This window comes from Odontesthes bonariensis, chromosome 14, assembly GCF_027942865.1.
Source record: "Odontesthes bonariensis isolate fOdoBon6 chromosome 14, fOdoBon6.hap1, whole genome shotgun sequence".
Taxonomy (NCBI): domain Eukaryota; kingdom Metazoa; phylum Chordata; class Actinopteri; order Atheriniformes; family Atherinopsidae; genus Odontesthes; species Odontesthes bonariensis.
In genome coordinates this window covers 36815333-36839607 of record NC_134519.1, presented here as the reverse complement: position 1 = coordinate 36839607, position 24275 = coordinate 36815333, and the positions used below count along the sequence as shown (strand labels likewise).

Here is a 24275-nt window from a genome sequence, read left to right as displayed (position 1 = left end):
CTGGTGAGGGGGGAGGGCTGGGGGTTGTTTGCCTCGCTGCTGTGTCCTTCAGTCTAATCTGTACAGTCATGTTTGGGTTTGCCGTCCCAACAGCATGACGTAAGTGTGCACCAAGTAATCTGCATCCAGTTCGATTCGGATGCATGCCATCAGCTCTGAAACGCTTCTTACAGTTCCAAAAGATACTAAAGTTATCAATGAACTTAATCCCATGGGCGATGCATGCATCTAGTGCTTAACCATGACAGACAGGAGCAGCGCCCTCATTTCTGCTGACAAAGCCCCAATCCATCTGTCAATCTCTCGCTCCAAATTGCCATCAATCATGAACACAATCCCAAGATATTGAAAGTTCTCTGCCTGAGGCAGGGACTCATTCCCACTCCACCTTTTTTTCATTTAGGAACTATGGCCTCAAATTTGAAAGACCTGACTCTCATCCCAACTGCTTCACACTCAGCTGCAAAATGCTACAGTGTGCACTGAAGGTCATGGCTTGAAGAAATCAACAGAACCCAATCTTCTGCGATAAGCACAGATGCAACCCTATGGTTCCCAAAACAGACACCCTCCTTTCCAAAACTATGCCTTAAATCCTGTCCATGAAAATCACAAAAAGGTTTGGTGACAAGGGCCAGCTTTTGCATAGTTCAACACACACCATAAACAAGCTTGACTTTGTGCCAAGAATGTGAACAGCTCTTGCTTTGGTTACACAGGGACCGAATAGCCTGCAAAAGCAACTGGGACCTCATACTCCCATAGAACCCCCCACAGAATCCTTTGGGGGACATGGTCATAAGCCTTCTCTAAGTCCACAAAACCCATGTAGACTGGATTGTCAACCTCCAATGACCCACGTTCATGCTTGACTTTGGGGATGGTATTCTTCTGGTCATAAACCTGGCATTTCCCACGCCAGACATACTGCTGGTCCATATGTCCAAACAGTTCTAGTTTGGTTTCATCAGTCCATAGAACTGTCTTCCAAAACTTCTCCAAATTCCTCCTGGCATATTCTAGTTGACTTTTAATGTTCCTTTTGGCCAAGAGTGGAGTCTATCTTCAAGTCCTTCTTTATTCGGTGCATGTCTTACAGTTGTCACTGAAGCACTTGTACCAGCCTCCGTCAGGTCATCCTCTAGGTGTCTTGCAGTAACACAGGAGTTTCTTTCAGTTTTCCTAACTAAGAAGCGAAGGGCCCTTGATGAAATTTTGAGCATTATTCCATGGGCAAGAAAGTTTGCAGCTGTTCCATAAGTTTAACACTTCCTAATAATGCTCCCAATGCTGTCTCCTGGGATGTTCATTTTTTTGGAAATCTTCTTCTACCCAAAGCCTTTCAGGTGTGATGAAATAATCTCCTCTCTCAGCTTTTGTGGAAGCTCCTTTGTCTTTCCCATGATTTCAACTCACATTGGATACCTTCCTGGATGGGGTTTTATTTATGCATCACAGCTAAAGCAAATGAAGGATCATTATAGAGTTTCCAAAGGCCTAATTATGTTTCAACTTCACTTAAGACCATAAAAACTGTCAGAAAGCTTATAGGGTTGAGTGATTGGGACATGGCTATGTTAACAAAATATACTGTTACACAAAAATACGACGTCATACCTTTTCTGTGTTGAGTTTATTTATCACTCAGTTCATAAAGAAGTAATCCAAAGCAGAATCATGCTCTTTGAAAAAACTTTAATTCTCAAAATCCTTAAAACCTATGGGGAGTTGAAGGTTTCTGATTGTACACCACTGTGTATAATCAGAAACTTACCCAGCAGCTTATGCAGTATATATATATATATATATATATATATATATATACTGCATAAGCTGCTGGGCTGCAGTTCTCCTTCCTCAAACATTGTGAAACCACTTGCAATGAGCCAATAACAGATCACTTTTTTATGCATGGGAAATTTAGAGATTTTAAGTTTTTTAAACGTTTTGAAAAAAGTTTGAAAACATTTGAAATACACATGATGTTTATATCACTACACTTTATCACTATGCAAGTCAGTTATTTTCTTAGAAAACTCCTTGTTTGCTCCTTGTATAACTTAAATTATTGATGTAGACAAAGAAGTCAAGTGGGTTTCATGATGTCTTCTGATATCATTTTTACCCCATTCATAATATCTCTCCTCAACTGAATATTTTCCATTTTGCCTTTTCTATTACAGAAACTTTTACATACCCTTCGTTATGTGGACTCCAGGTCATTTATATATACGCTTATAAATAATTTTGTCTGCATTGTGTCCATGATAAGTATAATGTATTTTTTTTATTTATTTATTTTTTCACACACACACACACACACACACACACACACACACACACACACACACACACACACACACACACACACACACACACATCAACATATATATGCATGTTTTTTTTAATATATATATATATATATATATATGTTGATGTGTGTGTTGATTTCCCATGCATAAAAAAGGGATCTGTTATTGGCTCATTGCAAGTAGTTTCACAATGTTTGAGGAAGGAGAACTGCAGCCCAGCAGCAGAGGCAAGAGGGCCACACACTCATTTGAATGTTCAAACATCTGTGCATAACAAATAAGGTAAAGGTATACATATGCATGTTAAAGCACATGGTGTTAGATAAATATGAAAACAGGAACTTCTGCTCTCTAAATATAATAAAAACCCAAAAATGATTATAATGTGATCAATGCAACGCCTCCCAGAGCTCCACTTTGAACCACACCATTAGCTGTTGTAGTTTTATTATTCAGTGCTAATAGCTGAGTTCACTGCTGAATCTGAGTGTTTAATATAAAGCTGCTCTTACTATACAGAAAATCTAATTGGTTGGAGTTGACTGTAAAATCATATAGAAACACTTGAAGAAAAAAATAATACCTTAATAATAGTGAAAAACAAGTCATTGATGGTGAACATCAGGATAGAATCAAATCTTACTGTAAAGTGGTCATCTCAGTCAGTGACGGCTGCGTGGCTTTCAGGTAGCTGGCCCGGCGGGCTTGGACCTTTGGCGAGGGCTTGGGACTCCCGTCAGAGTCTCCGCTGTCGTCTTCAGCCATGGCCTTGACATAGCTGCCACTCCTCATCCTCCGACAGGGAATATCATCCTCCTTCCCCAGAGGAGAGAAACCGCTCCACTCATCTTGAGGTACCTGATGACCAGGTGGAGACGAAAGAGAAACGCTGTCAGGCTGATCGACCTCAGTGCTCTCTGAGTCCCCGTCACCAAGCTGACCAACCAAACTGCCCTCATGATTAGAGGAAACCATGAAAAATAGAGCTGGCATGCAGTACAACAATAAACACAACACAGAACACGGTGTGCTATCTAACTACACCAAGATATGGCTCACACACATGTCCATACACAGCTGCCACACTGCAGTCAGACTGCTGGCTAATTAGCGCGGAACAGTATGTTTAGAGGCCACTTAGAAATTTCTCTCTGGCTAGTTCAAGCATCTGTTTTGCAAGTGTAACTTTAGTTCACAGAAACAGAGATAGGTCCACAACAGAGCACTGCAGAGTGTGTAATAATATAAATAAGTCTGCCTGTATTTATGCTTCATATTGCATGTCACAAGCATTTAAATGAACCTGTTAATAACAACAAAGAGACAAACAGCATGAGAAATGCAACACTAGCCTAATTCTTTAAGAATCAGTGAGAAAAAGACGCTGACGCGATCTGCCGAGCGAAATGTCTCTCTCCTTTCCTTTGTATATGTGTGATGTCAAAGAGACACAAATGAGCAGTTTGTCTATAAAAAGAGAATGCGGGGAAAGGACCAGCTGCAGTATCATCAGCAGCGCCTCTCACCCACGCACTGGCTTCACATCCGCTGCAGCTCCTGAAAAACCAAGCACAGCTACTGTCTACAGATTTCAGCTCATTATTTCCCCTTCTGTTTGTTGGCCATTTGATGCATTTCCATCCACGTTAGAAGAAAATATGACCGTGTTCGTGTCACATACACAGAAACTTCATGTCTGTCATATGTCACAAGTATCTACTGTGGATCTTACACGACAGAATGTAGACGGTTTCCTTGGCAACACTGTTTTGATGGCTTAAGGCAGCAGCATTAGAAATAACAGGTAACGGTGCAGTGAGAAGCCATGCAGCTGAGATGCTGAAGATAATCATGTGCAGACTGAGAATTTAAAGCACAGGGGAAAGAGTATAGAGTATATACATCAAATATCCCATTTATCCTTTTCATTTTGGATTCATTTTCAGCTTATTATAATAATAATGATAATAACAATATAATAATGATTAGCCCTGATCTATCCAGGTTGTACCCTGCCTCTCATCTGATGCCAGCTGGGATACACTCCAGTCCCACCACCCTGAACAGGATCAAGCCAGTACGGAAAACGAATGGATGGATGGATAAATAGATAGTAAGACCTGCCTATTGTGCTGTTTTAACATGAATCAGAAAAATCACCTGTGATGTCACTCATTCAAGTACAACAGAAAATTCAATTCAGTTTTATTTAGAGTGCCAGAACAAAAGTCATCTCAGGGCACTTCAAACACAATCTTTCTTTTAGTTTTTTGCTGCCTTACATCAGTAAAACTTAAGAAAGATAGTTCAATAGATCTTTCTCAAAGCAACAAATCTAAATAATGGCGTAAAAACTATAATGTAGCAGGACAGTGGAACAAATGGAAAATGAGCCTTTAAGTCAGCTATGTGACTCACTAATGTGAGTCAGGATCTATATTTATCTTAAGTTTAACATGAGCCACTGTAATGGTCATATCAGACCAAGTCGTACTGAAGCAACAAAACCTTAGTGTGTGACAAAGAAGAAAAATCTGTCATGCTTTGCTGGACCAGTAAGGAAAAAGGCTATACCATGTGTGAAAGGTTGGTGACTGTGTGACCACATGAAACATTTAGTCATTCAAATGAGGAATTTCCCTATTGGCTGCAACCTCTCTCACAGCCTACAAACTCAATGTGAGGTAGTGCTCTTAGCACATAGAGCCGACTCATGATAATAATATAGGGACCTAAATTTTCAAAACTTAGGTTCTACCACACAACAGCTGAGACTGACATTATTGTTGCCCATGTTTGCTGTAATGCTGGTAAGACAATAAACATGACTAATCTGAGGATACCTCGAGAAAGTGCACCTCATCGAGGCTAAACTGAACTTCCTTCAGGAAGTCGCAGTGTTGAAATCTCCTCTGCTGTCATTGTGGATGGGTCCAACATGACCTGCACCATTACTGCCACGGAAATGGACCAGTAGTTGCCTTAATGTGACTAAGGCAATAGCCTTCCCTTGGTCATAATTCATCAGCGCTGTACAGCAGGTACAAAAAGTTTCCCAACTTAATTTTTGGTATTATGCATATTCACTTCTACATCCCCTCTGATGCACTTAACTGAGTGAAGGCTGTAGGCGACTGTCAGGGCATCTCTACCAGATGACGTGTTAAAGAGAAGGGAGAAAGATTTTGTCACAGCTCATGATTTTCTCATGTCACAGACTAATGGGAACAACTAAAGAGACTGACTCCACAACTTTTAAGTGTTTATAAAAGCATAGTTCTACTGCTGGGATAGGCTTCAGCCCCCCCGCGACCCTAAATTGGATTAAGGGTCCATAGCAAATGGATGGATGGATGGAAAACCATAGTTCTGTTGCTGTATAAGAATTATGTCAGATCAATGCATTCATAGTTGGTATGAGGTGTTTGTGCTGATATGCTTTGTTTGGTTTCCTCCAAACGTGCTGCTGTGCATTATGAGCAAACATATCCACTTTGGTCTGCTCTGTCCAAAGGACATTGTTCCAGAAGTCTTGTGGTTTGTTCAGATGCAGCCATACCTGTTCAGTCTGTTTCTAACTGTGCTGTCATGACCTTTAACCTTTAACATGCTGACTGAGGCCTGCAGAGTCTGAGATGGAGCTCTTGGGTTTCTGACCTTGGGGTGACCTTTAACCTTTAACATGCTAACTGAGGCCTGCAGAGTCTGAGATGTAGCTCTTGGGTTTCTCACCTTGGGGTGACCTTTAACCTGTAGCATGCTAACTGAGGCCTGCAGAGTCTGAGATGGAGCTCTTGGGTTTCTGACATTGGGGTGACCTTTAACCTTTAACATGCTGACTGAGGCCTGTAGAGTCTGAGATGTAGCTCTTGGGTTTCTGACCTTGGGGTGACCTTTAACCTTTAACATGCTAACTGAGGCCTGCAGAGTCTGAGATGTAGCTCTTGGGTTTCTGACCTTGGGGTGACCTTTAACCTTTAACATGCTGACTGAGGCCTGTAGAGTCTGAGATGTAGCTCTTGGGTTTCTGACCTTGGGGTGACCTTTAACCTGTAACATGCTAACTGAGGCCTGCAGAGTCTGAGATGTAGCTCTTGGGTTTCTGACCTTGGGGTGACCTTTAACTTTTAACATGCTAACTGAGGCCTGCAGAGTCTGAGATGTAGCTCTTGGGTTTCTGACCTTGGGGTGACCTTTAACCTTTAACATGCTAACTGAGGCCTGCAGAGTCTGAGATGTAGCTCTTGGGTTTCTGACCTTGGGGTGACCTTTAACCTTTAACATGCTGACTGAGGCCTGCAGAGTCTGAGATGTAGCTCCTGGGTTTCTGACCTTGGGGTGACCTTTAACCTTTAACATGGTAACTGAGGCCTGCAGAGTCTGAGATGTAGCTCTTGGGTTTCTGACCTTGGGGTGACCTTTAACCTTTAACATGCTGACTGAGGCCTGCAGAGTCTGAGATGTAGCTCCTGGGTTTCTGACCTTGGGGTGACCTTTAACCTTTAACATGGTAACTGAGGCCTGCAGAGTCTGAGATGTAGCTCTTGGGTTTCTGACCTTGGGGTGACCTTTAACCTTTAACATGCTGACTGAGGCCTGCAGAGTCTGAGATGTAGCTCTTGTGTTTCTGACCTTGGGGTGACCTTTAACATGCTGAGGCCTGTAGAGTCTGAGATGTAGCTCTTGGGTTTCTGACCTTGGGGTGACCTTTAACCTTTAACATGCTGACTGAGGCCTGTAGAGTCTGAGATGTAGCTCTTGGGTTTCTGACCTTGGGGTGACCTTTAACCTTTAACATGCTAACTGAGGCCTGCAGAGTCTGAGATGTAGCTCTTGGGTTTCTGACATTGGGGTGACCTTTAACCTTTAACATGCTGACTGAGGCCTGCAGAGTCTGAGATGTAGCTCTTGTGTTTCTGACCTTGGGGTGACCTTTAACATGCTGAGGCCTGTAGAGTCTGAGATGTAGCTCTTGGGTTTCTGACCTTGGGGTGACCTTTAACCTTTAACATGCTGACTGAGGCCTGCAGAGTCTGAGATGTAGCTCTTGGGTTTCTGACCTTGGGGTGACCTTTAACCTTTAACATGCTAACTGAGGCCTGCAGAGTCTGAGATGTAGCTCTTGGGTTTCTGACATTGGGGTGACCTTTAACCTTTAACATGCTAACTGAGGCCCGCAGAGTCTGAGATGTAGCTCTTGTGTTTCTGACCTTGGGGTGACCTTTAACATGCTGAGGCCTGTAGAGTCTGAGATGTAGCTCCTGGGTTTCTGACCTTGGGGTGACCTTTAACCTTTAACATGCTGACTGAGGCCTGTAGAGTCTGAGATGTAGCTCTTGGGTTTCTGACCTTGGGGTGACCTTTAACCTTTAACATGCTAACTGAGGCCTGCAGAGTCTGAGATGTAGCTCTTGGGTTTCTGACATTGGGGTGACCTTTAACATGCTGAGGCCTGTAGAGTCTGAGATGTAGCTCTTGGGTTTCTGACCTTGGGGTGACCTTTAACCTTTAACATGCTGACTGAGGCCTGCAGAGTCTGAGATGTAGCTCTTGTGTTTCTGACCTTGGGGTGACCTTTAACCTTTAACATGCTGACTGAGGCCTGCAGAGTCTGAGATGTAGCTCTTGTGTTTCTGACCTTGGGGTGACCTTTAACCTTTAACATGGTAACTGAGGCCTGCAGAGTCTGAGATGTAGCTCTTGGGTTTCTGACCTTGGGGTGACCTTTAACCTTTAACATGCTGACTGAGGCCTGCAGAGTCTGAGATGTAGCTCTTGTGTTTCTGACCTTGGGGTGACCTTTAACATGCTGAGGCCTGTAGAGTCTGAGATGTAGCTCTTGGGTTTCTGACCTTGGGGTGACCTTTAACCTTTAACATGCTGACTGAGGCCTGTAGAGTCTGAGATGTAGCTCTTGGGTTTCTGACCTTGGGGTGACCTTTAACCTTTAACATGCTAACTGAGGCCTGCAGAGTCTGAGATGTAGCTCTTGGGTTTCTGACATTGGGGTGACCTTTAACCTTTAACATGCTGACTGAGGCCTGCAGAGTCTGAGATGTAGCTCTTGTGTTTCTGACCTTGGGGTGACCTTTAACCTTTAACATGGTAACTGAGGCCTGCAGAGTCTGAGATGGAGCTCTTGGTTTTCTGACCTTGGGGTGACCTTTAACCTTTAACATGGTAACTGAGGCCTGCAGAGTCTGAGATGTAGCTCTTGGGTTTCTGACCTTGGGGTGACCTTTAAAGGCCTACAGAAAGGTGATTTTTTGCACAAAACTGAAATAGCAGATCGATTCCTTATATACCATGGAATTTTTTTATGATTTTAAAATAATTTTAGGCCCCTGGATAGTCCTGATTAGGCCCAATAAACTATCACCACATTTGACTCGAATTTGGCAAACTGGAACGACAGGTGCGTGACGTCACGAGTGCCAGCTGCTGGAACAATCACCAGTAGTTCTCGTAGCGAAGCCAGCAGTTTGCCAGACCTGGACAGCTTCTTCACGGCAAATTTCGATGTGTGCCGCGGGACGTCGCTTGGAAATATAAAACGTTGGGTTCAGTGCAGTTTTTATTGCGAGTAGATGTACGAAGTGCGTGTGTTGCCCTCAGCACCAGCAGCTCACACCACCGGGGACAGAGGAAGCAGAGAGACCCGCGGTCTTGTGTCTGTGTCTCCCTGTCCGCCTGCCTCCTCTCTGGTGAAATCAGCCGGAGCCATCCCGCGGTCTTGTGTCTGTGTCTCCCTGTCCGCCTGCCTCCTCTCTGGTGAAATCAGCCGGAGCCATCCCGCCGTGTTCAGCTCCCTGCGGTGTGGACGCTCAGGGGGAATCCACCTGGCGGAGAGCGGACACACCGCGGGATGGTTGCCCTGAAATCAGCCGGCAGAGCGATCATCAAGAGCTCTGCCGGCAAGGTTTCTGACCTTGGGGTGACCTTTAACTTTTAACATGCTAACTGAGGCCAGGAGGCCAGCAGGAAAATAAACTGCAGGCCCTGACTTTGGTAGTTTTCCAACCTTAAATTCACTGATGAGACAAACAAATGAATTTAAGAAGACAATTGAATTAACAATTCTCAGCTGTGAATATTTTAAACACATTAAAGTTGGAAAAATGGTGTAAAACATCACATCATATGGTGTGAAGAGCCAGAATGCTTTCAGGTGAAGGGAAAAAAGCATGTGGTAAGAGGAGGTGGTAATGACCAGAAATCCTGTAGGATTGGGGTAAAGAAAGCAGTCCAGCACAGAACTGAGGATACTAATCTGTATCCATCTACCAAACATCAATACAGAGCTAAAGGACGCAAACAACAAAAAGACATCGAAAAGATAAAACCTAGCCACAGCCTGTTCACTTTGCTGCCATCTGGAAAGTAATACAGAAGTGTCTGTTTCCATAACACCAGACTCGAGAGCAGTTTCTTTTTTCAGAATGGAAGACAAATTGACCATATAAATGACTTTTTGTGAACTCCACACGGTCTCCAAAATGTCAGTGGGAAGTTTTTTTTTACCTCTTTTGGGAAACTGATGACACATACTCTCTCACTCTCTCTCTTTAACAGATCAGACTAATTCAATTAATTCATTTGAGAGTCTAAGTGCAAGTGTTTTCTCTATATAATTATTCCCTCCCAATAGACCCTAACTGGTGTGCTCTGCATCTTCTTGACTGTTGGACACCGTCTGTGTTGGCTCTGTCCGTGAAAAAGATCACTCTGATTGGGTTTTTAGCATAGTTAAAGGTTACAAAAGGTCATGGCTTTGAAAAGCAAACAGTAATATCATCTGCAAAAATGCTATCACGGGTTTTCAAACCAGACAACTTCCTCTTGCTTACTATGCCTTGAGATCCTGTCCATGAAAATCACAAAGAGGATCGGTGAGAAGCCCAGTTGCCCGGTGGCAACACAGAAACCAAATAACCTGCATAGCGACTGCGGTACCTCGTACTCCTCCAGCACCATTCACAGCTTTTCTTTGGGGACACAGTTGTAAGTGTTCTGCAAATCCACAAAAACACATGTAGACAGGTCGGACCCCTGAGTAACTCAGCGAGGGTAAAGATCTGGTCCACTGACCTAGATGAAATTTACACTGCTCCTCTACAGTGGGTGGTCTACCACCCCAGTCAGCCACTCCAAGGACGTAGTCCCAGACCTCTATCCGACATTGAAGAGACATGCCAGCCAAGACAGACCCACAATGTAAAGAGCCTTCAACATTCTTGAGCTGAATCTCATCCATCCCTGGCGCCCTAATGCCAGGAAACTTTTGGAAGCTTTATAAGTCAACTGTGTTATTTTCTGATGCATAGCACTTAATTACCAGTCCATATGTGTTAGTTTTTTCTGTAGTCCTAACACATGAAACATGTCTAACTGAGCCAGAACTATGTTGGATACCAAAACCACGAATATCACTACGAGCCAATTATGCCAATATCAAAAGAGTAATATAGTACATTTGGCTGTTGTACATTGTGTGCTCAGCATCACTCTGCAGGACCACATGCTACTGTAGGTTAGCAACTGCTTTCAGCTTGCACCATAAAATACTAAACTAACACACACACACATTCACAAACATTAATCCCACAGTACAAACTACACTCTGTTGTTTATCATTGCAAAAAGCACAGTTGATTGTGAAGGTATGACAGTGTGGTGTTTTTCCTCATACACATGGCCCATATGAAGGAGTTAAGCTTTCTTTTGCCTGCAATTTTAATGCCAAATTTCTACTAATAACATAATTTTGTGGATGTGGTCATATCATTTGAAACTGCAAGAACTATTTAAAATGTCACATGGTTACAAGCAAATGTGGCTGAAAGGTAAAAACTGAGTTGACAACTGCAGAGTTTCATGCAATTTTGTCCTTATAAAGCACTAAAGTACTCCTAAATACTAAAAGATAGAAACTTGGCACCACTTATAAAATATGAAGCCTGACAATGGGCTCTATGTAAAGAGTAAACAGTTTTTTGAGAAGTTATTGGATTTGAACAAAAGTTCAGCTTAACATAACACTTTAAACAACACAGCTCAGCACAACAACAAACCATCAAGACAAAACAGTGAGAAAGACAATGTAACTGGTAGAGAGACAGGAAGGGAGACTACTAAATCAAAAATGAGGTCTGTAAATAGGAAAGCATGTTTTTTACCTAGCATAGAAAGTAAGGCTGCTACTGACTCTGCACTTACTTCTCTCTTCAACTCAAAAGGAGGAAAGAGGAGGAAAAGGAGAAAGAAGAGGAGGCTATCCAAACTAAGGAAGTAAAGGAGGTGGGTTGGTGGGTGGCAGGGTGCTGGGTGGATAAGAAGCCTGGGGGTGAGGTGGGTGACTGGAGGAAAAGCAGGGGGTCAGAGCAATAATAGATTTGTGCTGGGGAGCAATGTACCAATGTACCCTCCAGATCTGTGGACAATTTGTCACAAAATAAATAACACTTTAATAGTGCCTTTTTAACTTTCTCAAGGTTCAAAGAGCTACTTTACATGTGTTTCTCTTTCATCCATTCACACAGACCCTCATAGTTTCCTTAGCGAGGAAATTGTTTTTGAATTGGTTCTGTATGAACGAATTGGACTAATTTTAAATTGAATTAACTGGATTTAATTAGATTATGATTCCACTGAATTGCACTCTAATTGGCTTGAATTGGACCTTATAATTGAAGTGCCTTGAGATGACATTTATTGGGATTTGCTGCCGCTCGCCTCCTAACTGGAACACCTAAGAGGGAGCACATTACTCCCATTTGAGCCTTCCTCCACTGGCTGCCTGTGCATTTTAGAGTCCATTTTAAGATTCTTTTATTTGTTCTTATATCTTTAAATGGACTCGCCCTGCCTTACCTCTCTGAGCTGCTCCATCCTTATGCTCCTGCCCGGTGCCTCAGGTCAGCTGATCAGCTGCTCCTGGAGGTACCGAGGGCCAAACGGAAGCTCAGAGGAGACAGAGCTTTTTCTGCTGCCGGTCCTAAACTGTGGAACGACCTCCCATTTCACATCAGACAGGCCCCTTCACTGCCCATTTTTAAAACCCATTTTTATTCCCTGGCTTTTAACCCAGCATGAGACTCTGTTTCTGTTATTGTTTTATTGTTTTTATTGTTTTAATATTATTATTGTTTTTACATTGTTCTTATGTTTTATGCCTTGTATTTCGTGTTGTTACTCCTGTACAGCACTTTGTTTCAGCCACGGCTGTTTTAAAGGGCTTTATAAATAATGTTGAGTGGAGTTGAAATTGAGTGATTTGGCGCTATATAAATAAAACTAAATTGAATTGAATGTAGTGCTTGTCACACATGGAGCGTTTTTTTTCTCTACATTCACACACCAATGAATTTATCTGGGGAAATGTAGTATTCAGTGTCTTACCCAAGGACACTTCAACATGTGGACGAATCAATCACTCAACCAGATGACCCATGGATGCCCCATGAAGATGTTTTAAAATAGTATGTACTCTTCATGGTCCATACAGAAAAGTTTCAAAGCCCTAAAATTTTCCATCTTTTTTGTTTCAGACTGATCTTAAACAAGGTTCAGTTTATCTATTATTATTTTGTAATCAGTTTACACACAATACTCTACATAACCCCTTGTTAAGATATTCCCGACTGAGCTCTGGTGCATCCTGCTTCTATCAGATGCTTCTACACCTTGGCTCGAGTTATCCTACATCTTAAATTCATTAGCCATAGTCAACAGCACACACTTGTCTATGAAAAGTCTCACAACTGATTAAGTATGTCCGAGTGAATACAAGTCATGGTTTCTAAAGAACGGTCTGTAGACCCAAAGGAGTGGAAAGTGTCAGGGTACAGATGTACCCAAGTTCATGATAGTCTCCATCATTTTCAAATTAAACTAGTTTGGAACTGAGTATTTGGTATTAAATGCCTTGGCCATAGAATCCAATTGTCATAATGAAGGAGATCCAGAGTACCTTTGCAGTACCAATCCAGCCTTCATGGTAGAATGGCCAGAAAGAAGCTATTTGTCACTAAATTGAAAATGATTGCTGGACAGTTGGAAGTTTAGCAAAGGGCACCTGATCTAGTTTTATACAATAATTCATAGGATGACTAACTGTTGTTGCAGTCAAATTTGCTATAGCCATGTACTATCTGAGGGGTATGAATACTTACATCAATGGGAAAATCCAGTTTAATACAAACAAAAGTCCAACAACTTGTTTTTGCCATGTCGTGCTGGAGTAATCAATTCTAATGATATCTGGTCCTATGTCTTTTTAAAAGTTAAAAACCAAAAGTCGAATGAAGTAAAGGTTGTCCTGATTTTCTGCTAACATTTCAGTATGATACAGGTTGTTAAAGTAAATGCATTGCTTACTTCTGTCAAATGGTTTTCACTTTGTTGGTTGGGTCTCATCTACCAAAATGAATTCAAATATATATACATTTTAACTGATTTTTTTCCCCTTATTTTTTTTCCAAATGCCTTATTCGTGTTAAAGGAATCAGTTGATACATTGATTACTCACTCAGTGTAAAAGATGATCAACTATTATCATAGCTGATATTAAGTTATCCTTCCTTTTCATCAACACCCAAGGGTACACTGATGTTCTATGATCCAACTTAATATCCAGAATATATTCATCTAGAAGAAGTTAACATTTTATTGTATTTTTTTAAACATTCTAAGAATGACTCAAAGTTGTATGTAAATTGGGTAAATGATGGCGAAACCCCTCATATTACAAGCTGCAGAGTGGCCACAGCCTTAGCAGGTGATACTTCCCTGCCATGGAAATCAGCAGACACCATTCCTGGAAAAAGACTTTGTGACCATTTGGTCTCAGCTTAACCAGCAGTTCACACCTCCAGTTTTTTATTTAGTTTGTCTTTTTTTCTTTCCAGGTAGTAGATTAATTGCAAAATGTCCCATGAATATCCAAATGTCTAATTTCAAAGAGAGATTTTTGGAGATACAGACATCCAAAACACACGGCAGAAGTTCCCTGTAACTTGTTGCCAATTTAGAAAATTCTATTGAAGATGTATGACTAATATTTGTCCTCTTACACCACTGCCTGTGACTATTAGAAAAAAAAAAACCAATAACTATTCATAAAGAACTAAATCTGATGTACACATAGTGGAAACATAGAAATAAGAATAAAAAATTATAGTTGTCGTGAAAAAAATAGGGGCCCTACAGGTAAATTCTTATCTGAAAGACATGATGATAAAACTCCCCTCATCGATCGGTTACTTTCAAATGGTTTTTTTTAGCGCAACTGAAATTCTAAATTGAAATAGTGCATATTTTTAGTGTCTGGCAGAAATATTGATGAGATGTACAACACTGATCAAAACTTTAAAGGCCAAGTACCAATCTGTTTTCAGAAGCAAAATAATAGTCATACAATATTTCTAAGTGACATTTTCTAGCCTCTAAACTTGATCAGTTATTTCAGTTCAAAACTTCTAAATCTGACATACATTCTAGTTACTTAATCAACTATTTTTCTTTTGCTCTAATATTTGTTATTTCCTCATATAGATTCACCTTTTAATAGAAAAAATAGAAAACAATTGAAGTGTTAAACAGACTTGACACAGCATAGCCATCATGTAAAAATGTCAAATAAGCCTCTGTAGTAAGTTCAAAATTTCATAAAGATAACTTTTTGTGAAGGTAGAGCCATGAGGAAGTATTAAAAAGGAAGCAACTTACTTCTTCCACGGGAACTTAAATTACCAACCATATCTGGACATTCATGTTGTAGGAATAAAAGATCCACTACTAGATACTTTTAACAAATGACTTCTTGAGCTCACTGTCAGGTAATTATAATTGATAATATTTACAGATAACTGTTGTACATTGTCTGCTCAGCATCACTCTAAAGGACCAAATGCTACTAGGTTAGTTATCTCTGCCTTTAGTTTGCGTCATAACTTAATGGGAGTTATGGTCATAACTTATCTCTGTAACTAAGATGAGTCCCAATGCCAAAACTGTTTCAAAACTTCAGACTTCCACAGTCTGCACAGCAACAATATTAGCCAAACTTAATCCCACTTTCCTCTTCTAAAAACAATGTTAACTGATAAAATATATATTTGTCAAATTTTATCCAAAACAATGAATTTGATCACCCCAACAATCAATTGAAGAACTCAACAAGAGCTCAGGAATAAAGGTTATGAAACAGAGAGATGTTTGTGGGCAGGGATACAAGATCTGGGCTTTTGACAGCAGGAGGCATTTTACAAAGGTTAATCGCAAATTATATAAAACGTTAAATTATGAATGACAGCTGTGGTAGTTCTCTCAATTTTTCAATTCAGGCATTGATATCACCCTTTTCTACGAGTGCAGCATCCTTAAATTCCTGAAGACATCTGTAAATCTGGACTGCCAGAAATTGTTTTCCTACCTGACTCCAGTTCATAATTTGAATCAGTTTATTTCGGAAGTCGGATCAGTCTTCGATCAAGCTCTTGGTCACCTGCCTTTGATTAGGAACGATCAGTCATGAAGTGCCTGACTAACCAAGCCCATTTATCATTTATTTCATAAGAGTAATGATTCAAATTGAATTACAGCTAATGCGAAACCATTTATTAAGAGTTTACTTACAGTGCTCAGAAATTATTTTGGTATTGGGATAACCATAAACCTTTAGATCATGCCACACTAACACCTAATTTAGTGTTTTTATACACAAACAATGCACGTCATAAAACAAGTAGCTGGACTCTCAAAAACTTTACAATGTCCCGCTGTTCACTCCAGTGAAGGGAAAGGGCCAGGGAAAATCTGACTGATTGGCCATTATCAAATAGAACATTATGTCTAAGTAACAGTAGTATATATTTTTTTAACTATAACTAAGTTTGAACAATCTAAAGTCTGGCAAGACTGGACACCACTGAGTTGGAGGGAACATTGGTGAGAAAATAAGTGGTGGAAAAAAGGGAGTCAAAAGAGGGGATAGGGGTGAACTGTCTGGTTTTGGATGGGAGTCATGGAGGAATTATTTACCTGCAAGAAATGGCAAGAGCGCTCCTGCTGCTGACTGCCCTTAGATTTGACTAGAGCTCTATCTAGGTTTAGGTTACCGGATCCTGCGCTGGCTCGTAGCTGGTTGTGGCTGGTGTTGTTGGTGTAGACCTCTTGGGCCCTGCTCACCGTTAGGCTTGATGACCATGCCCCTTTCTTCACGACGGGCCCATCCACAAGACCAAGTGGCAGCAAGGGTCCACTTCCTCCACCGATACCGCCACCGCTGTTATTGGTGCTACCACTAACTGGCACACATGTCGATGACGCTGAGTATTTCACATCGCTGTTGCTCCGGGAGGCTTTGAGTGCTGAATTGTGATGAGTGTGGCCATGGCGTGCATGGGTGTGTGTGTGCTCATTGAGTGTGCCATAAGGGTCCATCATGAAGTATTGCTGGGATTGTGAAGAGGGGAGACTTGGGAGGGGAGTCTGGGGGAACTTGTCAGGGTTACTGTCAGGGAACCGGCCCATTGTCATGGCAATAGGCGAGGGGGATATGGAGGGGGAGGGAGAGGGTGGAGGCTGGTGGTGATGAGGGTGGTAGAGACACAGCTCCCGTTCCAGGTTGTCATCTGAGCTCCAATATCCAGAGCCTGGAGCAGATGCTGAGCCATGGAGCTGGGGGTGGTGGTGGTGGTGGTAGCTTCGGTGCTTGGGCTCAGCTGATCGACAGCGCTCACGACTCTTGCTGCGCTTCCGATGGCGCACTCCCGTTGGAGGAGTTGCATCTTCTGGACTGGCCCTTGAACCACCACCACCTCCACCACCACCACCATTAATGCTCCCATTATTGGCCCCTTTAGATGGCTGTGTATGGTGTGGCCCCTCCAGTGAGTGTGACTTTGTGAATAGTTTCTGGACTGAGTGGACCAGGTGGCGAATTCGCCCAGGGCTGTCGTTGTTGTCGTTGGTCCCCATCCCCCCACTGTGGGCCAGCACTCCTCGCTTGTACTGCAATGTATGATAGCCATCTCTGGAAAATGGTGGCTGATGCTCAAACGGGTCTGCAAAGTTTACTGGTACCTGAGTCTGTGTTTTAACCCCATAGCCCCCTCCACCTCTTCCTCCTCCTCCTACATATGGTACCATGCCCATACACTCATCCTTTACCTCAGGATGGTGAGATGAGGAGGTGGAGTGGCACCTCCTTGGGAAGGTTCCATATGGGACAATGCTGTTGCTGTCAGAGGGGTACAAGGTACGCTGAGCATTGTAGTAGGGCAACTCAGCTGGATGTGGCATGGCAATGGGTATCGGCATGTCCATCTGACTGATCAAATATGGCTTGCGGTCAACATGGTGACCAAGTGGATCATATATTGGTTCATAGGAGACCATATGATGGTGACTCCGACTACCTGACAGGCCTTTCATGACAAGGCAAAAGATGGATGAATGGGAAGAGGAATGAATGACTGATAGATGCCAGGGTCCGTTATCAGAGAGAAGCTGCAGAAGACTGTCCCTGGGAGGGGAGCTGCAGACTCTGGAAGACAAAGGGGGAGGAACAATAAAACATCAGTTAATGCAAGGCGTGCCCAACATAATATAAAGAGCTAAGCAAAAATAATGAGACATAAATGTCTTGTTGTGAATACATTTTATTGGTGTTGTGGATTTTTAGATGTTCAACTTAACGTTTAACCTTTTTAGCAGTAATCTCAGAAGTAAACAGCAGAAGAACTGTATAAAGCCATTTCAAGATTGAAAGCTAATAAGGCTCTGGGTTCAGACGGACATCCATCCGAATAGGATAAACATTTAAACTTTAAATTACATCTGTGTTGCTCAACTGTTTTAATCATACACTGAGAACAGGGGAAGCCCCCAAATCATGGAAGGAAGCAGTTATCTCTATCATCCCAAAAGAAGGAAAAGATAAAAGGAATGCAGCTCATACAGACCAAAATAATAATAATACATTTTATTTACAGGCGCCTTTCAGGGCACTCAAGCTCATCTTACAAAACGGCAACAACAACAAAGAATAATTAAAAATAATTAAAATTACTAAGAGCAAAGAGAGTTAGAAGGAGTAGGCCTGTTTAAAAAGGTGGGTTTTCAGATGGGATTTGAAAGTGGAGAATGAGTCTATGTTCCTGATGCTGGGGGGGAGTGAGTTCCAGAGAAAGGGAGGCAGAGCGGCTGAAGGCTCTGGCCCCCATGGTGGACAAACGGGCAGGAGGGACAATGAGGCTGATAGAAGAGGTTGACCTAAGTGTCCGGGAAGGGGTGTTGATGTGGAGGAGGTCAGAGAGGTATGGGGAAGAAAGGTTATGGATGGCCTTGAAGGTATGGAGCAGAATTTTAAAGACCAGGCGAAATTGAACAGAAGCCAGTGAGGCTGTTGGAGATCAGGTGTAATGTGATTGATGGATGGAATCCTGGTGATGATGCGGCGGCAGAGTTCTGGACTAATTGGAGTTTATGGACTTGTAGGGGAGACCAAAGAGCAGGGAGTTACAATAATCCAGGCGGGATTTAGGGAGTTGGGAGTAAGGGATGGACGGAGACGGTTGATGTTGCGTAGATGGTAATAGGCTGACCAGGTAATGTTAATGATGTGGGCATGAAATGAGAGAGTACTGTCAAGGACGACACCTAGATTAACCTGTAGGGAGGAGGAAACAGAGGAGTTATTGACGGGGACGTTGAAACTTGGAGTGTTAGTAAGAGAGGATTTGGAACCAATGAGGAGAACCTCTGTTTTATCACTTTTGATTTTCAGAAAATTAGAAGAGAACCAGGTTTAGATTTCTTGTAAGCAGTCACAGAGGGAGGAGGGCGGGAAAGTGGAGGTGGGTTTGGTAGAAAGGTAGAGCTGGGTGTCGTCTGTGTAACAATGGAAGTGGATGTTGAATCTGCGGAAAATCTGACCAAGGGGAAGGAGATAGATGATGAACAGGATAGGGCCGAGTACAGAGCCTTGAGGAGAGGAGAGGGGAGATGGTTGGGATGTGAAGGTTTTCAACTGTATGAACTGAGTGTGGCCAGAGAGATAAGATTTACACCAGTCCAGGGGTGTGTCGGAAATGCCAATAGATGATAATCTGTCAAGATGGAAGGTGTGGGAGATGGTGTTGTCGGGATATCAGTCTTGAATGTAAACTACAAATTATTTGCTTCAATCCTATCAAATTTGACTTGAATCTATTGTTCCAGAGCTGGTAGATTTACATCAAATAGGGTTTGTGTTAGACAGACACAGGACAATTTAAGAACACAACACAACAAGTGGTGAGTCATATTACATCAGAAAATATCAGTGCAGTGTTGATCAGCCTAGACGCCGAAAAGGCATTTGACTCAGTGGGCTTGGAATATTAGTCGCATTCGGATAGACCAGTTCTAAGAACGGTCCTCCTTGAATTCCGTTCTGATAACTGCCCTTCCCCAGGGGAACTGTTTCAGTTTGCATTCGCACATGAGTCGGGACCCTGATAGAGACTGATGCGACGCAACCGTCTGCGACAGTGACGTGTCACTTTAGCGCCACATTCAACAACAAAACAGAACAAAACAAAACCCGCGAAAGTAAGGAGAGAAGAAAAAAACACCACAAAGAAGCTAATATGGCGAGCGGGGAGGCCACCGTGTTCATGGTCTGCATGATGGTGATATTAATCATGGACGATCATGTCGGGCGTCTAACATGGAGGCTGGAAGAGCTCACAGAGAGAGTCAGGAGACGCAGGATGGAGCGCAGGCCATACTTCTTGGTTTCATGAAGGAAGGAGAGCAGAGCGCCGCAGACAAAGGAGACCACGTGGAGGTTTAACTTATTAAACACGCCAAGGTTGTGTCCGTGTTGTATGAGTAAATATTTCAGCCGTGACAACATGACAAGAGGCGTAGCTAACAACCACCAAACACCTCCGTCAGATGTGTTCCTATAGAACCCAGAAAAGACCCAGCCTCGGAGAAGGAGCTAAAATGGTTATAGGAACTGAGGGCCATGGTCCCGAGTTCCTGTATGTGCGAATGCGGGAAAAAACATCCCCGTTACTGAAAAGGTTATAGGAACTACCAAAGGTTCCTACTGTGCGAATGCGGCTATTCATACAGGGTACTTGCAAGATTCGGCTTCAAAGATGGTTTTATTAAATGTATTCGAGCGTTATACTTCTCGTTAATAGCCAAAATAGGGGTTAATGGACACCTGTCGCAAACTATTTCTTTAGAAAGAGGGACACGCCAGGGCTGTCCCCTGAGTCCGACCCTATTCACATTATTAATTGAACCCTTGGCTCAAGCAATTAGAGAGGACTCTGAGATAAAGGGGTTTACAATTAGAGGAGAAGAACATAAGACTTGTTTGTTTGCAGATGATGTTCTGCTTTTTATCATGACCCCAGACTCAAGCATCCCTAAATTGATGTCCCTGCTAAATAAATATAATTCATATTCTGGATATAAGCTAAATATTCCAAAAACGCAAACACTAACTCACATTTATTCATACTCCCCACCCAGATACAAAAGGGAAACACGATTTTAAATGGGACTCATGGGAATTAAAATATTTAGGAATAAACATTACAAAAGATATGTCAAAACTCTTTGAAAACAACTATGGCCTCATTAATAAAGAGATTAAATCTGACATTTCTAGATGGACCCTCCTCCCACTAGATATGAGTAATAGAATAGAAATAATTCAAATGAATGTGTTGCCAAGTTTTTTTTTATCTCTTCCAGTCATTGCCTTTAGAGGTACCCCCAAAATTTGAGGGTACTCAAATCTCCTTGGAGAAGAGGTGAGAGAAAAAAACTCCAAAATCACTGACAAGGAGACAACTGCTTAGCCCTTGTCAAACTCGACCAACCTTGTATGACCCAATAGGCTTCGCAACACCTGCCAAACAGGAGGGGGACATTCTTGTCAGAAGAGCTTTTCAAGAAGCTGGAGGCCAAACTCTGACCCGAGATGCATGGGACAAACCTCTGTCTGAAAGACTGAGAGAAGAAGCCATCCACCTGTTTTAGGAATACACAAGCCTTAACCAAATAACCTTCCACAGTAGCCTCACACCAGTCAAAAGGATTGGAGGACCCTGGGAAATAACATTCTCTGATGGAAGTGACCAGGGCAATGGAGCTATTGCACACTTCAGATGGGAAACTGAAAAAGGCATCCTGGTCCTGGCTTGTCGAGTCCAAAGCAAAACTCACACCACTTGACCAAAAGGGAGAACCAGTGAAAGCTGAGGTCTGTGGTGCTGTCTTTGCTGCAAGACTCAGATACATTGAAAAGCACAGTCGAATGCAAGTTGAACGTTGGCTCCATCTGCTGGACAGTCAAACCGTGCTGGGAGCAATCCAAAGATACAGCTATGGGTACCAGACCTTTTTTGCAAACAGAGTTGGAAAAATCCAGAAGTCCACATCTGGTGAAGACTGGAGATGGATTCCAGGTGAACAGAACATTGTTGACCTCATAACAAGAGGAGCAACCCCAGAAGACCTCAAAGAGGACTCTGTGCGGCAAAATGGACCAAACTTTCTGAAATGACCTGTGGAAGAGTGGCCGACAAAGTCAGCCAAAGATATCGCTGCGTATGCCAAAGAAAGTATAAACAAGCTCCAAAGGAAATGTTTCACAGCAACACTGACCTGAGCACAGGTGAAAATGGTTCCAATCTCTGCTCCAGGCAAGACTGACCAAAGTAAGGACCTGCAAAGTAGCCTTAGTGAAAAAGAACACTAAGCCCAGGTCCAGAGACCACCTGCTTGATCTTGGTGAGAAAAATCCTTGACGTCTGCAAGTTCAGCAGTTTAACCAAGCTGATTAGAGTCATTCCCTGGGTGTGGAGAGCTGCCACAAAATGGAGAAAAATGCTGGACAGATCCTCAGCCACATGTAAGCCAAAGGGGGTGGGAATTTTTTCAGCCCAAAAGATCAGGTCCAGAGCCAAAAAAGCTGCACTTACCTTCAGGGATGTGCTCAGGGATCTCTTCCTTGCGGAGGTGACCGTTCCAAACACCACACTCAACGGACTTGCTGTGGTCAGAAATGAAAACACAGAACTTTTACTTTGTGGAGGGAGGTTTCAAATCTTTAATGAAGACTGCAGTACCAATCTTGCTTTGCATATCATGGATATCAACCCTTCTAGCTTAAGAAGCCCACAATCCAAATCATGAAGAAATTGCAGGTACACTTCTCTGGATGAGAAGGGAAAGAACGGGTGGTAAGTGGCCGGAAACTAGCCCAAAAGATTGTTGACAACTGTGTGACATGCAAAAAAGCCAAGGCCAGAAGATGCCAGCAGATCATGAGCGACCTTCCATCTGAGCGAATAACACCAGCCAATCCATTCGAGTACACAACAGTGGACTTATTTGGACCTTACGAAGTGAAGGATGAGGTGAGAAAGGAGGTGAAGCTCAAAGTGTGGGGAATTGTCTTCTGCTGCATGGCATACAGAGCTGTGCACACAGAAGTCGTAAGTGACCAGTCAGCTGAAGGCTTCCTGTTGGCCTACCAACGATTCACAGCACTGAGAGGGCCACCAAGGAAACTGTGGTCGGATCCTGGAAAGAATTTTGTTGGAGCCAGACCTGCCCTCAAAGAGCTCTACATGTTTCTGGACCAACTGGAAAAGTCAAAGATTGAAAATTAAGCCTCCAAACTCGGCACAGAATGGAGCTGGAAAATCCATCCAGCAGACTCACCTCATAGGAACAGAGCTGTTGAAGCTGCTGACCGCACTGTGAAGCAGGCTTTTTTCACAATCTGGGAGGTAATGGAGTCTTCATATGGGGTGAGTTTCAAGCCTTCCTTTATATGGCTTCCAACCTCGCCAATGAAAGACCTATTGATGCCAGGACTCAGAGACGGGAGGACTGTGTAGAATACGTCAGCCCGAATTTACTTCTGCTCGGAAGAACTGGAATTATGGAGCCATTTAGCAGGACCAAACCTGTTTGTCAGGACCAAGTGGCACACAGCACACAGGAACATGGCCATTGGAGATGTTCTTTGGCTGGCTGACCAAAATACCCTGAGAGGTCAGTTCAGGCTTGCCAGAGTCGGGTGATGTCAACATTGACAAGATTGAAAATGGAACAACTGAACCCAATACATTACGCAACTGGTGTGACCTCCTTTGGTTGAAGAACCAGGAGGTCAAGTGGGAGGTGTTGTGTCAAATCCCAATTCCCAATTCATTCACAAGAGCACGTTCACAAGAGCACATTTAAGGCCCATTTATGCCCTACGGAACGAAATTCGTCTGTCCGGTCCATACGTTGCTCCCGGAGCTTCTGTTTATGCCTCCGTCCGTATTGCGCACGTCCGTAAGAAATCCTCTAGAGGGCGGTATATATTGAGTCATTGTCGGCCGCGGGTTTGAGAAACATGGCGTCAATTGAGGAAGTTGCAGTCATACAAATGTATATACCCCCTGACCATCTCACAAATCCTCTCCTCCATTACCTGGCATTTTTAAATCTTAAAATTTTTTAATCTCCTACTCTTCGTTCTTCTTCTTCCTCCATAACCTCCGGAGCCAACACGCTCCTGACTCTCTACTGCCCCCACGAATTCCTCTGGTATTGCGCCGTTTTGCACGGAGCTCACTGGATTGCTAAACTCTTGACCTACGGACAAACTGACGGATGAAACGACCCCCGGAACCGGGTGAAAGCGTCCGTTTCCGTATTTACCGTAGGGCATAAATGGGCCTTAACAAGGCACTCTGATGCACTCCAAACCTGCAGAGGGCAACCACACACAAAAGGAGGTGGTGGAACCCAATCTTTCAGTAAGTGCTCTTAGCGGGATCATATTCACCTGCGCACCCACTGAAAGAGCATGGGATGACACTGCACGAAAAGAGGGATTTGTGTCACTGTGGACGGCAGTGAACATCCGCGAATTTGCCTAATTTTCGGACGCAC

At 42.9% G+C, this 24275-nt stretch overlaps 1 protein-coding gene across 2 annotated transcripts in view; it reads right to left on the bottom strand.

Moving 5' to 3' along the window:
* LOC142399497 (disks large-associated protein 1-like) overlaps positions 1-24275 on the bottom strand; it is a 205885-nt gene that overhangs the window by 92687 nt on the left and 88923 nt on the right. The window contains exons 2-3 of one of the 2 annotated variants that reach the window (XM_075484215.1): positions 16500-17859; positions 2956-3170 (exon numbers count right to left, since the gene is read on the bottom strand). In XM_075484215.1, coding sequence (XP_075340330.1) covers positions 2956-3170; positions 16500-17747 — 1463 coding nt within the window. In that variant the 5' untranslated portion in view covers positions 17748-17859. The remainder of the gene's footprint in view (positions 1-2955; positions 3171-16499; positions 17860-24275) is intronic. The other variant, XM_075484216.1, reaches the window with a different exon arrangement.